Raw genomic sequence first — 21306 nt, 5'->3', positions numbered from 1 at the left:
TTAATAATACTATGTAAATAAAATAAACTTCAACTACTTCTCTTATGCAATTTATGAAAGTTGTATGCAATCAGTTTCAACAGGAATAGAAAATAAAAGTTTATTAGAAATTGTTATAGAATATTTAAAACTCTTGCAAAATTAAATATCATGTATGTAGATGTAATAGATAATTTTGTACGAACTACAAATAAAATGATAAAATGTTGCAAAACAACTTAAGCAACATCTAGATCTAGATCTTGATCTTGATCAACAAACATTAGGTGAATGTTTTAATAATTCAATATAAATGTGTTCCTTCTAGAAAATTACTGAACAAACAGTTTTAGCTACTTGTATTGTATACAATACTTGAAACTATATCATATGTTAAGTAATCCAACCTCATACAAACTCCTTCCTTTATAATAAAAACAAAACTTAATTTATTATAATCAGATAGAATTTTCGAGTCAACGACCCCAGCAGACAGAAATTTCCTTACTTATTTATTATACTCAATACTATAATATATTTATTGCTATTACATATATTGTTATTATGTTTCTTACGCAAATATTTCAGTATTCAGCATATTACTCTATTATTATATTAAATTATAAATACAAATATAAGTATTGAATATATTATATGTAGTAGTGAATAATACAATTATTAATATTTAGTATTTAATACTAGGTTGAATACAGTAAATAATATCACCGATAAATATACTGAATACTGAGGATAAATGTTTGCAAACGAAAAATAAGTTTAACTAAATTTCAAATATACCTTTTCTTTAGTATTTAGTATTTTTCGAATTTGTAGTATTTTTCTTGTATTTAGTATTGACTCGTTATTGAAAGATTCGTCCCTCGTTTCCAGACTTTCTATCACTATTTTAGTATTTCTTTAGAATTTAGTATTTCTACAATATTTAGTATAGATTGCTTATTGATTTAGTATTTATTTTGAAATTAGTATTTCTTTATTATTTAGTACTGATTGCTTATTCAAAGTCTCGTCCCTCATTCCCAGACTTTCTTTTAGTATTTTTGTATATCTTTGATATTTTGTATATCTCTAGTATTTAATATTGATTGCTCATTAATTTAGTATTTATTTTATTGAATACCCATCCCTCATTCTCAGACTAGTATTTGTTTGGTATTTTGTATATTTCTAGTACTCAGTATTGATTGCTTATTAAAAGACTCAATCTGCAGTCGTTAGAAGGATATTTGTGAAAACGACTTGTGCTCAAAGGTGAATGATCTTTTGAAGATCCTTTTGAGGTTGAAGCCACCCATTGGTCATACTATATTACGACTACTCACTTGTAACGTTGCAGCAGTTCTTGATAACGATGTTGTTGTTATTATTGTTGTTGTTGTTGTTGTTGTCGCTGCTGCTGTTGCTGCCTCTTTGGGTTCTGCTCCTACTGCTGTTGCTGCTTCAGCTTCTGCTTCTGCTTCTGCTTCAGCTACTGTTGCGTTTGGCGCTTTTCAATTCTCGCGAAGCAGGCAACGACTTTGACTCGCTGCAGCGAGGCGATCAAACAGCACTTGCAAATTAGCTACAACGGCTACAGGCGAAAAAAATTCAATTAACTCCGAAACTAGTTTGGCACATAAACAAAAATCGGTACAAAAAAAAAAAAAAAAACAAGAACGAAACGAAACAACACAAAGGGGAGATAGTTCAGAATGGTAAAACACACGCGACGATGGGGGAGGCAGCAAACAAAAAAAAACACACACACACACACAAAATAAAAAAATATTATATTTCACTTTTTATATTTATATATATATATTTCTTTTCATAAATTTAATTTAATTTTTCGTTGCGCTATTGGCGCTCTGTTGTCGCTTGAAGATCGCGCCGATAGCGTCGTAGTTGCAAACTGGCCTAAACCATCATCGGGCCAACAGGCAGCATGCAAAAGAGATAGACAGAGAGAGAGAGAGAGAGAGAGAACAACAAACAAACAGCAGAAACACTGACGAGACACTGGCACACGAGTTGCAACTGCGAATTGCAAATGCGAATTGCGATTGCGTTTTCCGATTTGCGATTTGCGATTACTTTTCTGTTTTTGCTCAATCGGCTGTTTTTTTGCGGCACGTCCTCACGCGAGCAGCGCACAAATCCAACTGACGGTGCTGAGGACGGCAAGCAACAGTCAGAGCTGTGGCAGTGGCAGCATGCTGCATGCAACTCATTTGCAGCTGTGTGCGTGCGAACGAACAGCGTGCGAAAGAAAGAATGAAGCAGCAAGCACAAACTAAGGCCAAAGATGAAGCTGGCAAACAAACGAGTAAACGAACAAACCAAACACATACAAACATAAAGCACAGAGAAGCACTGAAGAGAGGACATCCACTCACTCGCTCACTAAGGCCAGGCTAGTCACAGCTAGTGAGCCAAGCAGCCAAGCAGCCAAGTTAGCTGCTAGTCAGCTAGCGACGCGCGCGCGCTGCTCTCAACGGCAAACAAAACGTGGCAACACACACACTCACACACACAGACACACACTCGCAGCAGAGCGCAAGAGACACTGACAGAGGATGCCTCATAGCGTGAGAGAGAGGCAGATAAGTGAGAGTGAGAGGGGGATTGCATATTACGTATACGTTTAAAGCCGCCAAATGCAACAAAACGTAAAAGTTAAACCGGCATTTTGTTAGGCGCGCGTTTTAGCCGCTGTTAGCGAACAGGAGCGCTTCCACTATTCTAGTAAAATAAATAAATCAATCAATACTGAATAAAATAAAGTAAACGACAAAATATGTAAACCAAAAATAAATAAATTACGAAAAAAAAATTATACCAAAAAAGTTCTATAAAAATGACGAAATTAAAAAACCTTTTTATTTCCTTATATTTATTTGCATTGGCATTTAGCATTCCATTCTATTAATAATAATTTATTTTTCTGTTCCACTAAAATAAAAAAATATAGATCATATATAACAGAAATAAAGTTATATATTAATAGCAAAATTAAGAACACTTTATAAGTATTTTTTATTATTCGTAGCTTAGAATTAAATTATATTTAAAATAATTTTTTTTTATTATTATTATTTTTAACTTTAGAATCACAATTCAGCTATATTCAAAAATAAATATAATAAAATGAAAATTATATATATGTAAATATAAAATTATTGTTATTTGCAAATTATAATTCAATTAAATATATGCTTCATTTAGTTGTTTATATTCAAATGTGAATTAGAAATAAACTCAAAGCAAGTGAAGAGAGACATTAAAACTATTTATGATGATATTTTTAATAAATTAAATTAAAGAAATTATTACTATACTGCTGTGGTAGTAAAATAAAAAAAGCTTTCGCTAAATACTCAATATAATTATGATAACATATAATTAATAAAAGAGTAATACAAAGAACGAATATTATTATAAAACAGATTGAAATTGAAATATTTGTCAAATGTTGCAGCAGTTGATCAGAAACGCAATCATACACACGCACACACATGCATATCTATGCTGTACAATCTCTATGAAGTTCTGCTGATTGACCACGCCCACTTAGCACTTCCGCCCACTCCAATTTCTCGGTCCGCCGCCTAGTCAAATCTATGCCCATATAAATTTTGCACATTCAGACAAATTTTTGCCAAAGACTTTTTTCATCCTCAAATCAAGTATTGAGCAATGCAATGCTTAGATTAGTACCACGCCCACTTATCACCTCCGCCTTCACTAATATCTCGGTCCCGCGCCTAGTCAAACCCAACCACATGCATTTGGCACAAAATAACTAAAATTTTTGGCAACCCATTTTTACACTCGATCCCTTACTAAGGAATTGCAATGCGTGGAGAATTCTTCGCAACTGTTGAGTAACAGTTGATCAAATGTACCCTAAGCAACCTCTATGAAGCTCTGCTGCTTGACCACGCCCACCTAGAAGAACCGCCTTCACTAATATCTCGGTCCCGCGCCTAGTCAAACACACACACATGCAAATTTAAGGCATATGTAAAAATTTTTGGCAATGACTTTTTTCATGCTTCAGGTTAACTACATACATATGTATGTATGTATGTACATACCTTAACTGCCTTGCATATCTGAACAACTGTTTAGCATTAGTAACAACTGTTGGGTAGCAGTTGATCAAAAAGTACCCTAAACAGGCCCTAAACAGCCTCGCCTGCCTTACCACACCCACTTATCACCTTCGCCTTCACCAATATCTTGGTCCCGCGCCTAATCAAATCCAACCACATACATTTGGCAGGCATTAACTACAATTTTTGGGAACCTATTTTTTGACACGATCGATTACCTAATGATTACCTGCAATGTGTTGAGGTTCTGCACAACTGTTGAAGAACAGTTGATCAAAAGTACCCTAAGCAAGGTTGGATACTTTTATGAAGTTCTGCTTCCTGACCACGCCCACATAGAAGATCCGCCTTCACTAATATCTCGGTCCCAAGCCTAGTCAAACACATACACATGAAATTTTCGAGGATATAAGAAAATTTTTGGCAATCAATTTTTCGCATTTTTAGACAACACATTTTGATTGCCATATATGTATGTAATTCTCTGAGGGATGTCGCGTGCGACCAGCATTACAGTGACAAAAAAAAACCATATTCTGAAACAATTTTAAAAATAAGTAAAGGTTATTTTTATAGCTCTAGATTAGTACTTTAATTAGAGCTAAAAATGGTTTTGGAATTGTTTTTCTGTTTTGTTTTCTGTTCTGATAATTGCAAAAATTAACAAATTCGTACGCAAAACCAAAAAATGAACGAATTTATATATTTTATCGTAAAACAGAACAAGTTCCTAAGATCAATCTTAGCTCTAAAAATAGCGCTAATCCAAAGCTTTAAGAATAACCTTCACTTATTTTTCAAATTGTTTTAGTTTATGTTTTTTTTTTTTCACTGAAAAGCTGTTCGCACGCGACATTTACTAGAGAATTACCCATATGTTAGATTAACTACACTTTTTCAGTCAATACCTTGTAATATCAATCTTAATGCGTATAATATTAAATTCTTTCTCATAACTAAAAACGTATGTCTTAAATGTTAATAATAATAATACTGGCATACATGCAATGATCTAGAATGTAATTGTAATTGTGAAATAAAATAATGTATAAATTGTATATACTATGTACTTATGTATTTATTATAATTGTAAATTCGAATTAAGTTCTACTGCAGCATATTAAAAGTTATGGACAGAGTCACTTACATGGGTCACACTTTAATTAAGTTGATATGATTGCATTTGTAATTGCCTATGCGGTAGTTAATAGGCTTCAGCTTTAAGTACTCCAATAATTAATAAATAATAAGTTAATTGGTTGCTTAAGTTGCTTAAATAAAAATGATAAAATTAATCGAAATTCAAATTTATAATATAATAATTATAAGTAGTAACCATTTTATTTATTTGAATTTTAATTTATATAAAGGTCTTTAATTTTGAATTCCCAGCAGCCACGCAGTACTCTCTTCTCTATTAAATGTAGTATTAAATACTTGCTATAATATAATAAAATAAAAAAAAAATACAATTTTGAATTATTTTGTTATTTTACATTTGATATTGTCGCACTTCTGAGAGTAATTGACGCCTTAATACCCGCAGCGAGTGTAAAACGTCCCTGCGCTTTCAATATATATGTATATATTCTATATTCAAGCAGGACTGGGAACGATGCACGAGATGTGGCTACGTTACAGCAACAGCAACAGCAACAGCAACAACAACAGCCACAGAGCAAGAGCAACCCCACCGAATGTAACGTGCTCCTAACTGTGACTTTGCTTTTGCTTTTTTTGACTTTGTGAGTGTGCAAGAGAGCCAGGCCGGCAACCAGAGCGAGAGAGCTTATGTGGGTGTTTGTGCGTGTGTCAGTGCATGTGCATGTGTGCATGTGTGTGTGCAGCTGGCAACGCTTCCTACTTTATTACTGGTTTCCAACTTCATAAAATATGTTAAGCGTCGCCGTCGCCGTCGTCGTCGTCCTCATTGGGTCTCGGATTCGGATTCAACGTCGACGTCGACGTCGATGTCGATGTCGCCTGCTTGATTTACTTTTAATGCAGCCGCAGCAGCAGCGGCAGCGGCAGCAAAAAACTGCAACAATGAGGTTGCTGCGTCTTCACTAGCTGCTGTTGCCGCTGCCAGCTGTTTGCCAGCAACACTTGCGCGTTTTGTTTTGTGCCGCGCATTCGCCGGCTTCGCTTCTCTTCTCTTCTCTTTTGTTCTCTTCTTCTCATTTCTCTGCTCCTTTTAGAGCAGCTGTTCTCAACTTAAATAAATGACAATTTCTCATGATCTCATGATTAAAATACAATCACAAAAAAGAATTGATTTCCAAAACCACAAAATGTATATTTTGTCTAATTAAGGTTTACTGATTATAACAGATTTTAGATAAGGAGTTTTTAGAACATTCAAATCATTCTTGTACTTCTCGAGTTATCGTGAAATTTTCCTAGTTTACTTAAAACTTAGGTGATCAATCGATAGAGTTCATCCATGCGATCTTAGCTCTGAAAATCTTTTTCGAAAAAGATTTGTTTTCTTGTTCTTGTTTTCTTGTCATAGTTCAGTCAAATTCTCAGGGATCTGACAAAGACCTAAGCTTGTAATCAGTTCAACTTGTACACTAAATATAGCAGAATAATAATAATAATAATATAATATAACATACTAACATATATAAATGATTCTATCTACTTTGGCCATTTCCATTAACTTTTCTTTTACTTATTTTGTTTTTTTTTTTTTATAGTAAATAAATCACAAAGTCCCGAGTATTTTCTAAAAGTAAAATAAATTAAGAATTATTGTATTTTTGTTTGTGAAAAATAAACTCAGAATTACCATATTATTACTTATTCTTTTTATATATATATATATATATATATATATATATATATATATATATATATATATATATATATATATATATATATATATATATATATATATATATATATATATATATATATATATATATATATATATATATTATTATTATATTATTATTATTATTATATTATATATATATATATATTATATATATTATTATTATATTATTATTATTATTATTATTATTATTATTATTATTATTATTATTATTATTATTATTATTATTATTATTATTATTATTATTATTATTATTATTATTATTATTATTATTATTATTATTATTATTATTATTATTATTATTATTATAGATTTTTTTACAAAATTTAATTTTTTGCTATGGAAAAGTAAGTAAGATATAAAATAAGTTATGGCTACGCACAAACCAAATAATTAATAAACTTAAACTCGAATTTATTTGCTGTGGAATTGGACAATATAAATAGTATAAAATGAGCGTAAAACATAAAGTGTGCACTTACAGCAGATGCTGAAAATTGGGCTAAAATGGTGCCAAGCAGGAGCAGAGGAAAAGGAGGAGGAGGAGGAGGAGGAGGAGGAGGAGGAAGAGGAAGAGGCTAACCAGAGGCAAAGACAAGAAGACAAGAAGAGTAGCGAGTTAGCTGCTTGTAGTTGTTGTACATAGTTTATTGCAATTTCTTATTAATAAGCGCCTTTTATGTGTAGTCGGCAGTCGACAGAAGACAGCAGACAGCAGTTGGAAGCAGTTGGGAGCCAAGAGCCGAGAGAACGGAGAGTCGAGCGGGTGTCAGAGCCATCCTCCCATGGGCGACATTAACGTTAATAATAATAAAATGTGTAATTGCATAGAACGAAGCTACGCAACATGAACGAGCCGAGTCTGTCCACGATGTCCTGCTCAGTGTTCTGGCTTCAGGTTTTACCAACTCCAACTCCAAGTCCCAAGTTCGTTGTCCATATCCGTCTCTCTCTCTGTCTCTCTGTCTGTCTGTCTGCGGTCTCCTTCTGGCAGCCAGTTTCAGTCTTGCAAAAGGTGTAAATCATTTTCTAATCGCAGCAAGCAGATCACATCCACACACACACGCACACATTTACTTTTGTTTTTAGCATTCACATTCGCATTCACACTCGACATTGGCACTGCACTCACATTCACACTCGCATTCATACGCTCCGCAGTTTATGCTCTTCGCAAGCGGTCAAAAAGACAATGTGCGTTGCCATCGACGTCTCCTCGTCTCCTCGTCTCCTTCGCCTTCGTCTTCGCCTTCGCCTTCATCGTCATGGTCGATGGACTTGCAGCCAAAAGTCAATGCAATCAATGCATGAAAAGCAATAGAGCAGCATTGGTCACGTCCTTTGCTTCGCAGCATTTCGATTTATCCATAGCTTCTTCGACTCGCATCCCCGCCCACATCCACTGTGCACCTTCTCCCCCTTCCTTCTTTCTCCTCCACTCTCTCTCTCTCTCTCTTTGCGAGCAGCGGATGCGAAGCACTTGCCATGTTGTCAGTTCCAAATGGATTTTGTTGTGGTTGCAACTTACAGCCCACTGCGAGGGTCGCTCTAATGCATCTAATAATCGAGTAATAGCTTGCAACTTAATTAATATAATCAGTTGATATTTAATGTACGAGCAAAGTCATTCATAGCAATCCAATTTGAAATCAACAATTGGTAACCAAAAACATTGAATAAAAATGATACTACTATATTATATTATATATAAATTATAAATCAGCTAACAGGAAATTTATATTTTTTGGTTTTTAAAGTTCGACAATTATTAAGGTTATCGATGCTATTCGGAAGCATTCGAAAAACATTCTTCAGAGAATGGATTTTCATCCCAACTCACTAGCGAGAAGGCTAAGAAATGCTCCAAAAAGGAGAAGACAGAAGAGGACCTTCCTACGAGGTCCTTTGTTTAACATAATATATATATATATACATATATATAGTATAATAATATATAATACATAGTATTGTAATAATCGTTAGTATTTTTTTGTTATAAGGTATAACTTGTCAAGCTGCCAAAAAGGTAGCAGAACACCTGTTAAATAATAAAATATACAAATTTTCCCAAAAAAAAATTCGCCAATTGAAATTTTGAAGATAAAGCTTTTTTAGTATATATGGTACAATATTAGCTATACTCTTGGTGATTCCTCAAAATTTGATTGCGATCAGATAAAAATTTTAGAAACACTTTATGTATGGACAAAAACGTTTACTTCCTACGGGTCTTAGTTGCTTTGCTTTGGCTGAGAATTTGGTATGTTTTGCACTCTGTGGTATATTTTCAATATAGTAATGTCGTTGGTATATTTACAGTATTTTTGTAGTATATTAATTTATTATATTTTAAAATGAATACCGCACTTTTTTGATTTTATTCAAATATCTCACAGTCGAACACGCTCAATATATAGCTTTCTTACTTGTTTTGACTTTTGACACTTTTTGAACATGTCTTAAATTTCGAATATTAAAAGAAGTGCTAAATAAATGTAGTCGAGCAATATTAGATTTATTTAACACGCTATTTGTTTTCAAAAATCATGTCCAAGAAGAGTCTAAAATTCGAAGTATTTCTAAAAATAAATTGAGTTATTTGCTGAACAACCGTCGCATTTCAATTGATACTGTTGTTGTAGAAACAGATGATACTTACTATTGAGGTTGTTGATTTTAAACAGGCCTTAGATGCAGCTAGTTGTGCTCTCTCTCTTTCGCTCACTCCCTCTCTCTCTCTCTCTCTCTCTCTCGCTCTCTGTTTATCTCTCTGTCTCTGTCGTTCACTGTTGTTGCTCGCTTGTGCTGGTTTTTATTTGGCATTATTGGTACATTTTTACAGTGTTTGTGTGAGTCGAAATTTAATTCAATAAATTCATCGAAAATTATGTGCACTTTTTGGTTGTTCTTTTTGCTGCCCGGTTGGCTAGCTGGCTGGCTGGCTAGCTTGCTGGATAACTGGCATTTTCGTAATCGAAGTTGGTCGTAAAAACGTATAAATAATACGAATTCTATTCCATTGCCTGACAGATGCAGGCAACAGGCAGTGAGGGAAGCGAGCAACATTATTGGATGCACAATCGCAAGAGGCAACTGGACGGGCATTTAGCTTAGCTATCCGTCCGATCTGTCCTGAGGTCCTGGCCTTGTCCTGCGAGAATGCAAAACATTTGGAATAAGTTTTTTGGGAAAACTTTTACATTTAAGTTTTCTTCAGCTGCTGCAGCGTCTTAATTTGCGCATTATCCTCGCAATCTTAATTAAGCTGTCTATCAGAGGCTGCATGCCTACGAGAGTATCAGCGTGTCCTTGCTGCCTTCCTACGTCCTTCGTCCTTCTGTCTGCTGCTCATTTGCCTGCCCCACGCGTTGTTCTTCGCACAAGTGCAATTTTTTTCGCAGTCACTGCACGCTGTGTTCTACAACCGTTGCGTTCCGTTCCGTTTCCGTTTCCGTTTCTGCTTCCGTTTCCGTTTCCACTCACGCCAACGCCATCGTTGTTGTAAGTTGCGTATACGCCCCGTCGGTGAGCGCGAGAAAACAACCAAATAATGTGACGCCAAAAACTTCCTTGAGCTGCCACACAAGAAATGCTAAGAAAACTGCCGCTGGCATATTACGAATATTGCAATTGCCATTGTCGCTCTGCCTTCAACATTATAACTTCGCGCACTCACAGAAAATATTTCGCAGTACACGCAACCAAAGTCGGATCTACAGTTGCACAATTAATGAAATCATCAAATGCATTTTACAACTTTTCATAATTGAAATCATCATGGATAAATTTCAAAGTAAACTACATTGAAAATAGAGAATAGAATTTCAACTTCATTGAAAATGTAAAACATGTAAAATAGCAAAAGAGAAAAATAAATAAAAGATATTGATAAAAAAAAATAGAATAATTTAAAATTAAAATTACAATTGTTGTATAGATATTTATGTTACTTTTAAAATTTAAAAAAATAAAATATAAATATTAAACAAAAAAGCTATTATTATTATTAAGAAAATCTATAAAATAAGATCTAAATTTGTATATTAATAGACTACCATAAATATAGTCTATATATAAATAGTCTAAATATAAATATTTATAAAACAAAAATAAATGCACAAAATCTTTTAAGTTCCATTTAATAACATTTAAATAAGATTAATATAAATATTCCAGAAACTTATTTTTGTTATACATACATACATATAATATACGAGTACATATATAAATAATTTAGTTATCCCACAATGTAATGAAAGTTAAATAGGAATATAAAATAGAATAATATTATAGACAAAGTCTATTATATGAAAATATTTTTTGTTGAAAATCTTTTAGCGAAAGAATTTTTAAAAATGTCCATAACTATGGTAAACATAAGAAGACTTAAATATGCATGTTGTTCTATGAAATCATGTTGTTCACACGTTTTATATTTTATGACAACGAAGAGAAAAAAATATATAAATTATTAATTTGTAATCACATATTAAATTCATTTTCAATTGCATATGATTACAAAGGCCACTTGAGCCACTGTGGCAATGCACTACTAAAGTCATTGTTGTTGTTGTTGTTGTTTTACATAGTTGTTTTTGTTGTTGTTGTTGTTGTTGTGTGGAGCCACAGACACTTCACTGGGAACAACGAAGCGGAACGAGAGCGGCAATGGGAACGACATGGGAAAAGGGAATGGAAAGGGAAGCGTGAGCAAGAATGAGAATGGAAAAGGAACGGGAACGGGAAAGGGAACGGGTTGGCAAAAAGGGGAACAGCGGAAACACTCCCCAAACGTAATTATTTCAATTAACTTTACTAAATTTATTTATGCATGCCTTTGCCAATGTATGCGTGTCTCCCTTTGTGTGTGCGTGTGTGTGTGTGTGTACAAGTTTGCGTGTGCCTGTTTTGTGGGCGTGTGCGCATTGTCAACATGCCCGTTAACAGCCTTTAATTGTCGTCGGTCTCTCCATCTCCATCTCTCCATCTCTCCCATCATCCCACACTATTCCACTGTCTTCGTCTCTCTATCGCAATGCATTGCCTGCTGTGTTTGCTTGCCATGTGGAACGCATTTAACCCTTTTGCATGATTTGAACTTTAAACTCTTTTGGGTTTTGGTTTTGGTTTTTGTTTTGTTTGTCTCCATGTGCACACACATACTCTCACACTCACACTCACACACAAGCGTAGTTGGAGTAGTTCAGCACACCGAACTCAAAGCTTTTGCAATAGGCGATCGTTTCGGCATTCTCTTTCTATCTCACGCGTATGTTGAGCTTTTGAAAGCTCTATGCAGGGTTGTTGCGCTGTGCATTGCATTATGCATAAGCCGACATACATGCGCACACGAAGCTTTGGCTTTCATTCATTGACAGCAATGCGTGGCAGGAGGTTTTTGGTTAGCCAAAGGCTGCGCGCCGTGGGTGCGGGAGAGGGGTCGAGGGGTCGAGGGGCTGCTATGCAATTGAATGCCTTACATACATACATATGTACATTCATACATACAACCGACTGTGAGTTGTACTACGCGGCTTACAACTGCAATTACAACTACAACCGAAAGTTTTTTGCCCGACCGACGCCACCCGCAAAACTCACAACCCTCTCGGCACTCTCTCTCTGTCTCGTTCTCTCTCTCTCTCTCTCTGCTTTGGTTGCCCGAAGGGGGTATTGAGGGGGGGGAGGCCCAACGGTTGCTGGATTAACAATGAGCCGGCAACGATGTTAACTGAAAAATGCTTTTCGCTTTGCCCGTTGACGGCACGTTGCGCAGGGGTTGCGGCGGGTCTGATGGGGTTGGCTTTGGGGTTGCTCGCTTGCCTGATGTTGGTCGTGGTTAGTTACTGTTCTTGTTGCTGTTGTTGTTGCTCCCGCTTCAGCTATAGCTCCATCTACAGCTCCAGCTCCAGCTGCCGCACAGTGCAGTGAACTTGCCTGAGCTAAGGCAAACCAAGCCAAACCAAGCCAAGGCAAGCCAAGGCAAGGCAAGGCAAGGCAAGGCAAATAAGTATGCAGCATGAAAACTTGTTTAATTGCAGGGCGAGAGAAGTTCATTAGAAAACAAAACAACAAAACAACAAAAATTGCTGGATATTTATTGCTGATGTGCGCATAAGTAGTATTAAGTATATATTCAGCTCATTTCAATCGAGCAGTGCACGTCGTATATAGCATATCAATATATTGAGTATTTAATGGACAAAAAAAAAATGGTTAGCTTATTAATAGAAACCCCTACAGAGTAAGTCCTCTCTTCAGTTGAACGATATCATGATGTAACATAAGATATCCACTTCTCTGCAAAAGTATTTCAAATGCGGCTTGCCGCAAATAGTTTTCTCGCTCTTTCTGCTTATGGCAAATATTGTCCGTGATCGTATTGCCATTTATCCTTGGAGTTGTCGTAGCCATGATGAGGCAGCACCTTGGGTGTGCGATACAAGCCCTTCGAGTAGTTCATGTAACCCTGCAATATGTTACATGAACATATGTTAAAGTCACCTCAGTTAAACTTGTATGGGAAACACAATAAAATCACTTACTTTCTCGACTCGACGCTGTCGCGCCAAATGACCAAGATCCGCATCTTTGTCCCCCTCGACAGGCTTCACTTGCAGCACAGCCGATGAGGAGCTTGAAGCGCTGTTCGGCGGATTTACATGGGATTTGAGCTTCAGCTGTAGATCGATTGCCGGTGGCGGCTCATGTCGTATGCGCTCCTCAATCTCATATAGTTCTTGCTAAATCGAACATAACAGTAAGACCAACAAATGCCCAAGCAACCAACAAAAAGAAAACATACTCGATTTTTGTAGACCATGCAGCAAGCGCGAAGCGTAAAATAGTAAATGATCTCCACGCCGGAGAGCAGCGAGAAACCGAGAAATAAGCTGGCAATCCCGCCAAAGGATACAAGCAAATCCACCCAGCCGAAAAGAACCTCACGCTTGTAGCGTATAATCGGCCAAGTGAGGAACTCCACCAACACTCCAGGCATCTCAGCACGATCAGTGCTAAGAAAAAAGAAATAATTGTCAATGAATGAATAGCCAGATGTACAGATAAAGACATCGATGATAGACAGAATGCAGGACTAGCAGACGGGACTAGAGGGACAGACGGACGAAAGGACATACAAAAAAGAGGAAGATGTGAAGAGACTCGGGCGATTATAATATACCTAAATATCAATGACAAAAGTAAAATACATATAAAAATAAAAAATAAATAAATGGCCAAATGGTTAACTACGCAAAAATGTATAAATTTCAGTAACACAGTCCACATTTAAATAAACTAATAAATTATAAAGTCCCTTCTCTGCGATTCTCAAGTTGTTGATCTATTATGACGACATTTTGTGATTTTGTATACTTGTAATATAAAGTTAAATTTCATAATAAATTTAAAAAAAAAAATATTTCATTCTTTTAAAATATATGCAAACATTCGAAACAACAAGCTTCATTAGAATTCATTGTTGTTTACTTTCAAGTACAAAAACGTATAATTATAACAATTAAGGAACATTGAGTTTTGTCAAACATCCATATATCGCTCAACATCGACAACAACTAAAACATCGCAAAACATCGCATCGATGTTTTTTAGCAAAATTAGTCCGTTCTCTGCGATTCTCAAGTTGTTAACTTATAAAGTGGCTGGTAATTTGTCAGTTGTGTTTTTAGACATAAATTGTAATTTGTTGCTGTTTAATTATTGATTGAAACTGACTAGTAAATTATCAATTGCCTTCTCAACGATACTCAAGTTGTTCAACTGAAATGTGTCTTGAAGTTTTGACTGTTTTACTACTGTGAGCAAAAAGTAGTAAGACTTTGTTCATAATTCTCGTTTAATGTCTTCAATTGACTCAAAACGGTTTCCCCGGAGCGATCGTTTGAGTGTTCTGAGCAGCCAGAAGTCACACGGAGCTAAATCAGGCGAATACGGTGGTTGTGGAACGATATTGGTTGAATTTTTGGCAAAAAACTCACTAAGAATCAATGCAGTATGCGACGGTGCATTATCGTGATGCAAAAACCAACAGTTGTTGATCCATAATTTTGGTCTTTTTAGACGAATTGCTTCACGCAACCGACGCATAACGTTCAAATAATAGTCCTTATTTACAGTTTGGCCGTATAGAAGGAATTCATAGTGCGCAACACCACGAAAATCGAAGAAAAAACTGTCATCATGACATTAATTTTTGAACGACTTTGACGTGCTCTTTCTTGACTCTCCTTGAAGTCTTTGTACCACTTATAGACATTTTTTTGTGACATGGTAGAATCACCGAAGGCCTTTTGCAACATTTTGGAACATTTCGGCACCCGAAATTTCGAAAATTTAATGGAACTTCTTTGTTGAATAATTTCAGTCATTGTAAAAATCGCCGAATGCACTTTTTGTACTTCAGAAAAACAAGCATATATTAAAAACTAATGATTATTTTGATGTGATATTTGGCATAGAAGTTACTGACAGTCTTGCCAACCTAGAAACAAAATATTTCGACGAATGGATTTCCGCACGAAATATAAATTAAAAAGTCTTACTACTAGTTCCAAACACACTTAATTGTAATACTAAATGAAATCCTAGAGTCTTGCTCCGATTGTGTATGAAAAGTTGATTTCAATATATATTATTAAGGTAGTTAATGTAGTAGTAACCATTCAGCAAATATTTTATATCGACAGAAGTAAATAGGAATCTATACTACTCACATTTTCATAAGCTTATCAATGTTGAAAACGGTCTTGGAGCAGCTGAGTTCACACTGCAGACAATCCCGGATGTTCGTTATGTTCAGCTTGTAGTCATTGAGACATCCAAAGTCCTTGACCGCACACATGGGTACATTATCTAAGAAATGTATGTACATATGTATTTCAATTCAATTCAAATGGTACAAGGGAAAGCCAGAAGAAGCGCTTACTAATGGGCTTGTAGAAGGGCGGATTGCACTTGCAGAGCTTGATGGCCTTGGCCATGCGGCATTGCTTCATGCAGGAGGAAAAGGTGTAAGCATCGGGGAAATATTGCAACTTGACCTCGTCGCTGAAGATGCACTTGCGCTGACCAATCGACAGCTGACGTGCATCGTCTGTGGTGTAGGTATTCTTCTTGGAGATGCGCACCTCCACCAGCTGATCCTCGGACCAATCGATTTGCGCATTGAAATCGGCGCCAAAGTATTCCTCATTCGAGAATATAAATATCTGCAATAATTGTACTTAGAAACTAAGAAAATGTACATATATAGGAAATTGCATATTCTACTAACCTGCGTTGTGCTGTTCGGCAAGAAGAATAACGCCCACTTCTTGTCCGTCTCATAGAGATCATGTGGTGAGCCAGTTTTAACGCTTTAAAAGATAAATTGATATTATAAAAGTGAAAGAAATATAGTATACCTCGTATCGATATATTACTATCGATTTTTTCAATAGGAATAATTTCAATTTTTGTAATATTGATTAATAAGAGTGCATTTTGAACTAATATTTGGTCTGTAGGAAATATTGTAATATAGTTCTCAAAATATTTTTAGTTTATCCATTTAAGTTAAATCTTTCACTTTTTACTTATTTACATTAAATACACTTAAAACAATTACACCAAATTAAGCCACAAAAAAGCGTATTTAGAAAAGTATTATAACTTTGTGCAGAAGTTTTTTGTTTAGTATTTTTTGTCATTATATTTTGGTATATTTAAATAATAATAATGGGTAGCGGGTATTTCACAGTTGAGACTTTAATGTCTTTAAATAAAATGGAAAAAAAACTAAATTTAACAAAAATCTCCCTAACCAATACTCGATTTGAAAACAAGATAATTCTTTAATAAGAATTCTACGTGAAGTTGTGTTTGCATGTGAGTTAAGATAAAACTTCATTAAGTGGGGCAAAGATAAATCATATAGAAATCGTACAAAGAAATTGTGTCGCTGCTGGCTTTATTCATATCATATCAAGAATATTTCCCGGACAAGGACTTGTGACACTTACTCCTCTCTGGCCGTGGACTTGAAGCGACTGTTGAAGGCATAGCAGAAGCCGTGCTCCGTGTAGATGGGCTCAAAGTGATCGCAGCAGACGATGTCTTCGTCGCGATACTTGCATGAGATAAGCGTGTTCTCGCATGAGATTTGTGAACGAAACGCCCATTCGCGAATTGTGCTCTCCGCAAGGAGATCCGCTGGTATGGATTTGGCCAACAGTTCCGCATCTCGAATGTTGTCGAAATTCAGCGAAGTGAGCAGATCCAAAAATGGTGCATAAACCAAAGCTTTGTCAGCATCATAATTGCTAGAAATGAATTCGATTTTAAATGCATTACTCAATTACATAAATGGGAATGGGGCGGAAGGAAAATTGAAACTTACGCGACTGTTTTGTAGACCTCATTGTAGGATTTGTTGGGATCGAAGGCGGCCTCGGGACACACCACGGTGGTGGGAAAAACGACATTCTGATTGTGAAAATCAGTGTCGAGACCGGTGATGGTGGGATTCGTTTGGAACTTCTCCCACAGACTCATGATGATAACGAGAGCGGTGACGGCGCCAATCGATGTGAAGCAGAACCACATGAATTTCTCGCCAATTGGTCGCCCGGTTTCGGCAATATAGCGCACACCGTGAAGCGTTGAGTTCTGAAAGAACTCCTTCGTCTGATAGACGAGACTTCGACGAAAGATGATCAAAGTGTCGAGCAAACGCTGCTGACGACTCATCGCGGCGAGCGCATCCTTTTGCTCAGGTGTTGACGATATCTTTTGCGGCATTTTCGTTTCAGGAACATACTCTAAAGCCACCAACTAACTGACACCAATGACCGATTCGATTCAACGGAACTTTTGCAACTGCGCGTAATCAGTGAATGGACAAACGTTGCTCAACAATCGTCAATACCACCAATTAAAATGTATCCAGCGTTTGTGTTGTATTGTGTTGGACACTGGACACTAAAAGCCTTTCATTGTTAATGCATTAGTGACCCAAAAACACAATATGAACACTAGCTTATATAGTATAGATGTATGTTTATGACACGCACACATCTTATCTTGATGCCTCATTAGCGTAGCACCGTCACCGTCACCATTCCCGTCCCCGTACCCGTCCCTCGTCCTGGCTGCATCTGGTCACGCCATATTTGCCTTGCCCTGGTTCAAAGGGTGGTTTACTGCCTCTCTCTCTCTCTCTCGCTCTCTTTTTCTCTCGCATTCAACATGGCGGCCAGGATCGTGGCGAATGCACGTTCAACTCCTTTCTCCTTTTGTGGCTTTTGTTTTTGTGGGCGTCGCCGATCGCCGCAGCTGCCGGGCTAATTCAGTAGTCGACAATCGGTAATCGGTAGCTCCCATAAATAGTTAGTCGGCAGTCTGCTTTGTTTCCGGCGCCGCTGCAGTTTTGCACAATACTAAAAAACAGAACACAAAGAAAGAGAGTGCAGAGTTGAGTATGCTCGACAGCGCTGCACACGGTAGATCATTTAATATATAATACTATATACAGTACTATACATAAAATTTAATTGATAATGGAATAGAAAATCAAAAAATAGGAATTCAAAAATTTGGGATAATAAAATATATAAATAATAATATAAAAATAATAAATAAATATAGCATATAAATCACAATAATTTCTTAAAATGTAAATAATATTTCTGGGACTTCTTCATTATTTTGATAGATATGATTTTGTATTAGAACTACGAAACATTCAACAGATTGCTTATTTATTTTGAATCATTATTATTTTTCATATTTATTTCGTTTCGTTACATTTTATTTCATTTCATTTCATTTAATTTCATTTTTAATTTATTTTTCTTTTTTTCTTTTGCTATTGTGATTTTTTAATAGTTTGAAATTTCCAGTTTACCATTTCAAATGAATTTTTTTATCGGCTTAAATTTTTGCTGGTTTACGTTTATTCCGTCAAAGATCTTAGTTTTTCAATTATCATTTTTTATTTATTTTCTTTTATTTATTTAAGCATTGAAAATTTTCGATAAAAATTTGTTCCTCTCTTCTAGTCAAACATAATTTAAGTTGTTAGCTTAAGTTGGCGATTTGTGTATATACATACATTAATAATTTTAAAACTAAATAGAGTTACTGAATTGTTCTGAAGTGCTGTAATAAATATTATAGCTTTCATATATGTATTTACTTTATAAAATGTGTACCTGATCACCAACTGATCAGACATTTTGTTGGGCTCAGCGTGTGTTGCGTACACAACTGGCATACCTCAGGCCCACTCAGAGCGAACCGCCAATAGGTTCACAAGTTTTGTGTGAACTTCTGACACGGCTCACTCCCCTCTCCCCACTGCCCTCTCCCCTCGCCGCTTTTCCCTTTGCTCTTCTCACTCTGTTTGGCATCGGCATCGCCACATGCAGCCAGCAAGTGGCTTCAACTGAGGCAAAGACAAAAATGAAGTGGTTTCAAGTTTCAAGTTTGCAGCGCAGCATCGCAGCAGACTGAGAGCGGACAACTGGACAAAAGGTCTGGCGATCACGAGCCGACGATGACGACGACGACGACGCTGCTGACCCTGATTGCGTCCGCCAGATAAGTGCAACAGCAACCAGGCTACAACAAACAAAAAAAAAACAAGTAAGAAAGTTACAGTCGAGTGTGCTCGACTGTGAGATACCCGCTACCCATTTTTAATAAGGGCAAAATATTGTGGTATTATTTTCAAAATATACCGAAAATACTAAAAAAAATACTAAAAATATACCAAATGGTATGTTTGGTATACCGATACAGCACACCATTCAAAATATACCATAGACGGCACAATGTACCAGATTGTCGGCCAAAGCAACTAAGAGCCCTAGTAAGTGGGCGTTTTTGCCCATACAAAAGTATTTCTTTAATAACTTCCACAATTTTTATCTGATCGCAACCAAATTTTCAGGAATCATAACTACTATAGTAATTATACTATATACCAAAATTCACAGCTCTAGCTTTAAATTTACGCTTGTTTTTCGATTTTTTTGGTTTGCGGGGGCGGAAGTGGGCGTGGCAAAAATTTGAAACAAACTTGATCTGCGTGCAAACATAGCAAATACTGTCGAAAAAAAATTATAGCTCTATCTCTTATAGTCTCTGAGATCTAGGTGTTCATACGGACAGACGGACGGACACACAGACGGACAGACGGACAGACACACAGACGGACAGACGGACATGGCTAGATCGTCTCGGCTGTTGACGCTGATCAAGAATATATATACTTTATAGGGTCGGAGATGCCTCCTTCTGCCTGTTACATACATTTCCTGCCGGCACAAAGTTATAATACCCTTCTACCCTATGGGTAGCGGGTATAAAAAGCTGAAAAGAAATGAAAACACAAAGGACTTGAGCAACGTTCGCCATCCTCTGTCATATAGAGTTTCAAGCTGGCGCCAGAGCTTAGTGCTCAGTGTTTAGTGGTCGGCAGTCTTTGCAGACCGTTATGCAGCCCTCTCGCTCTCTCTCTCTCTCTCTCTCAATGTGTCTCTCTCCCTACCTCTGTCTGAGTGAAACAATTGAGCTCCTTTCGATGTGGCAGTATCAAGGCATACAAGCACATAAAGCTGCCTCAATTATGCAGTCCAAGTAATTTGCAATTTCACATCTCGTTCTCATCTGTTGACAGGTGCTGCTGTTGCTGCTGCAACGAGGACTCGGTCTCGGTCTCGGACTCCGACTCCGACTCGGATTCGGTCTCTGTTAAGGATAATCTTTGAGGCGAGTCGTGAGATCGACCCACTTAAAGCAAAACGAGTAATCGAACTCGTACTCACACTCACATATTGATGTCGCTATTGTTAAACATACACTGAAAACAAGATCAAGATTTTAATCTCAGTACTAAGAATTTTTGTCTTAAAAGTGCTTCAAGAACATAAAAATCCCAATATTAGAAAAAACCTCTTGATTTCAAGAACATTTGATACAAGACCCAAGTTCTTATTAATAAGAAGAAAAATTCGAATTATAATATAACAAAAATATTATATAATATTATTTATATTTTATTGTTTTTTATTACCACTTACCTGATTTCCGGAACAATTGATACAAGATCCAAGTTCTCATTAATAAGAAAAAAATCTCATCGAGAAAAATCTTCAAGAATAAAAATCCTAATAAAAAATATTATTGTATATGGTATTTTATTGTTTTTGTTTTTTTTTTGCCACAAAATACAATTTTGACCATTTTATTTAGATATTCAGTTGTATGTTGAACACTTTTACTTACGAAATTTTATCATCGATTTGCTGAGCATTTCAATCCAAAGATCTCCTCTCTTAGACAGCAATTTAGAATGGTTTGAGACAGCTTAAC

The 21306-nt window shown here is 36.1% G+C and overlaps 2 protein-coding genes across 2 annotated transcripts in view; both read right to left on the bottom strand.

Annotated features, from left to right (window-relative positions):
- Nucleotides 1–1426, bottom strand: part of LOC133848723 (uncharacterized) — a 157119-nt gene extending 155693 nt beyond the window's left edge. The window contains exon 1 of the mRNA XM_062284379.1: nucleotides 1323–1426. The gene's annotated coding sequence lies outside the window, so the exon portion shown is untranslated. The remainder of the gene's footprint in view (nucleotides 1–1322) is intronic.
- An 11598-nt stretch (nucleotides 1427–13024) lies between these two features.
- On the bottom strand, nucleotides 13025–17884 carry LOC133849004 (sodium channel protein Nach). The gene is made up of 8 exons (XM_062284806.1): nucleotides 17330–17884; nucleotides 16953–17252; nucleotides 16226–16307; nucleotides 15878–16160; nucleotides 15666–15804; nucleotides 13736–13946; nucleotides 13476–13673; nucleotides 13025–13399 (listed from the first exon to the last, which is right to left on the bottom strand). Exons 1-8 carry the CDS (start codon nucleotides 17728–17730, stop codon nucleotides 13286–13288), a joined length of 1728 nt encoding a protein of 575 aa, XP_062140790.1. The 5' UTR covers nucleotides 17731–17884; the 3' UTR covers nucleotides 13025–13285.
- Nucleotides 17885–21306: the final 3422 nt, after the last annotated feature.

The sequence above is a fragment of the Drosophila sulfurigaster genome, chromosome X, assembly GCF_023558435.1.
Source record: "Drosophila sulfurigaster albostrigata strain 15112-1811.04 chromosome X, ASM2355843v2, whole genome shotgun sequence".
NCBI lineage: Eukaryota > Metazoa > Arthropoda > Insecta > Diptera > Drosophilidae > Drosophila > Drosophila sulfurigaster.
This window is presented reverse-complemented; position numbering and strand designations above follow the sequence as displayed.

Coding starts and splice junctions, on each gene's coding strand:
- LOC133849004 (XM_062284806.1), bottom strand. CDS start 17,730: ATGCCGCAAAAGATATCGTCAACACCTGAGCAAAAGGATGCGCTCGCC. Junction 15,805..15,877: donor GCCCTTCTACAAGCCCATTA/GTAAGCGCTTCT, acceptor TACATTTCTTAG/ATAATGTACCCATGTGTGCG. Junction 13,400..13,475: donor GACAGCGTCGAGTCGAGAAA/GTAAGTGATTTT, acceptor AACATATTGCAG/GGTTACATGAACTACTCGAA.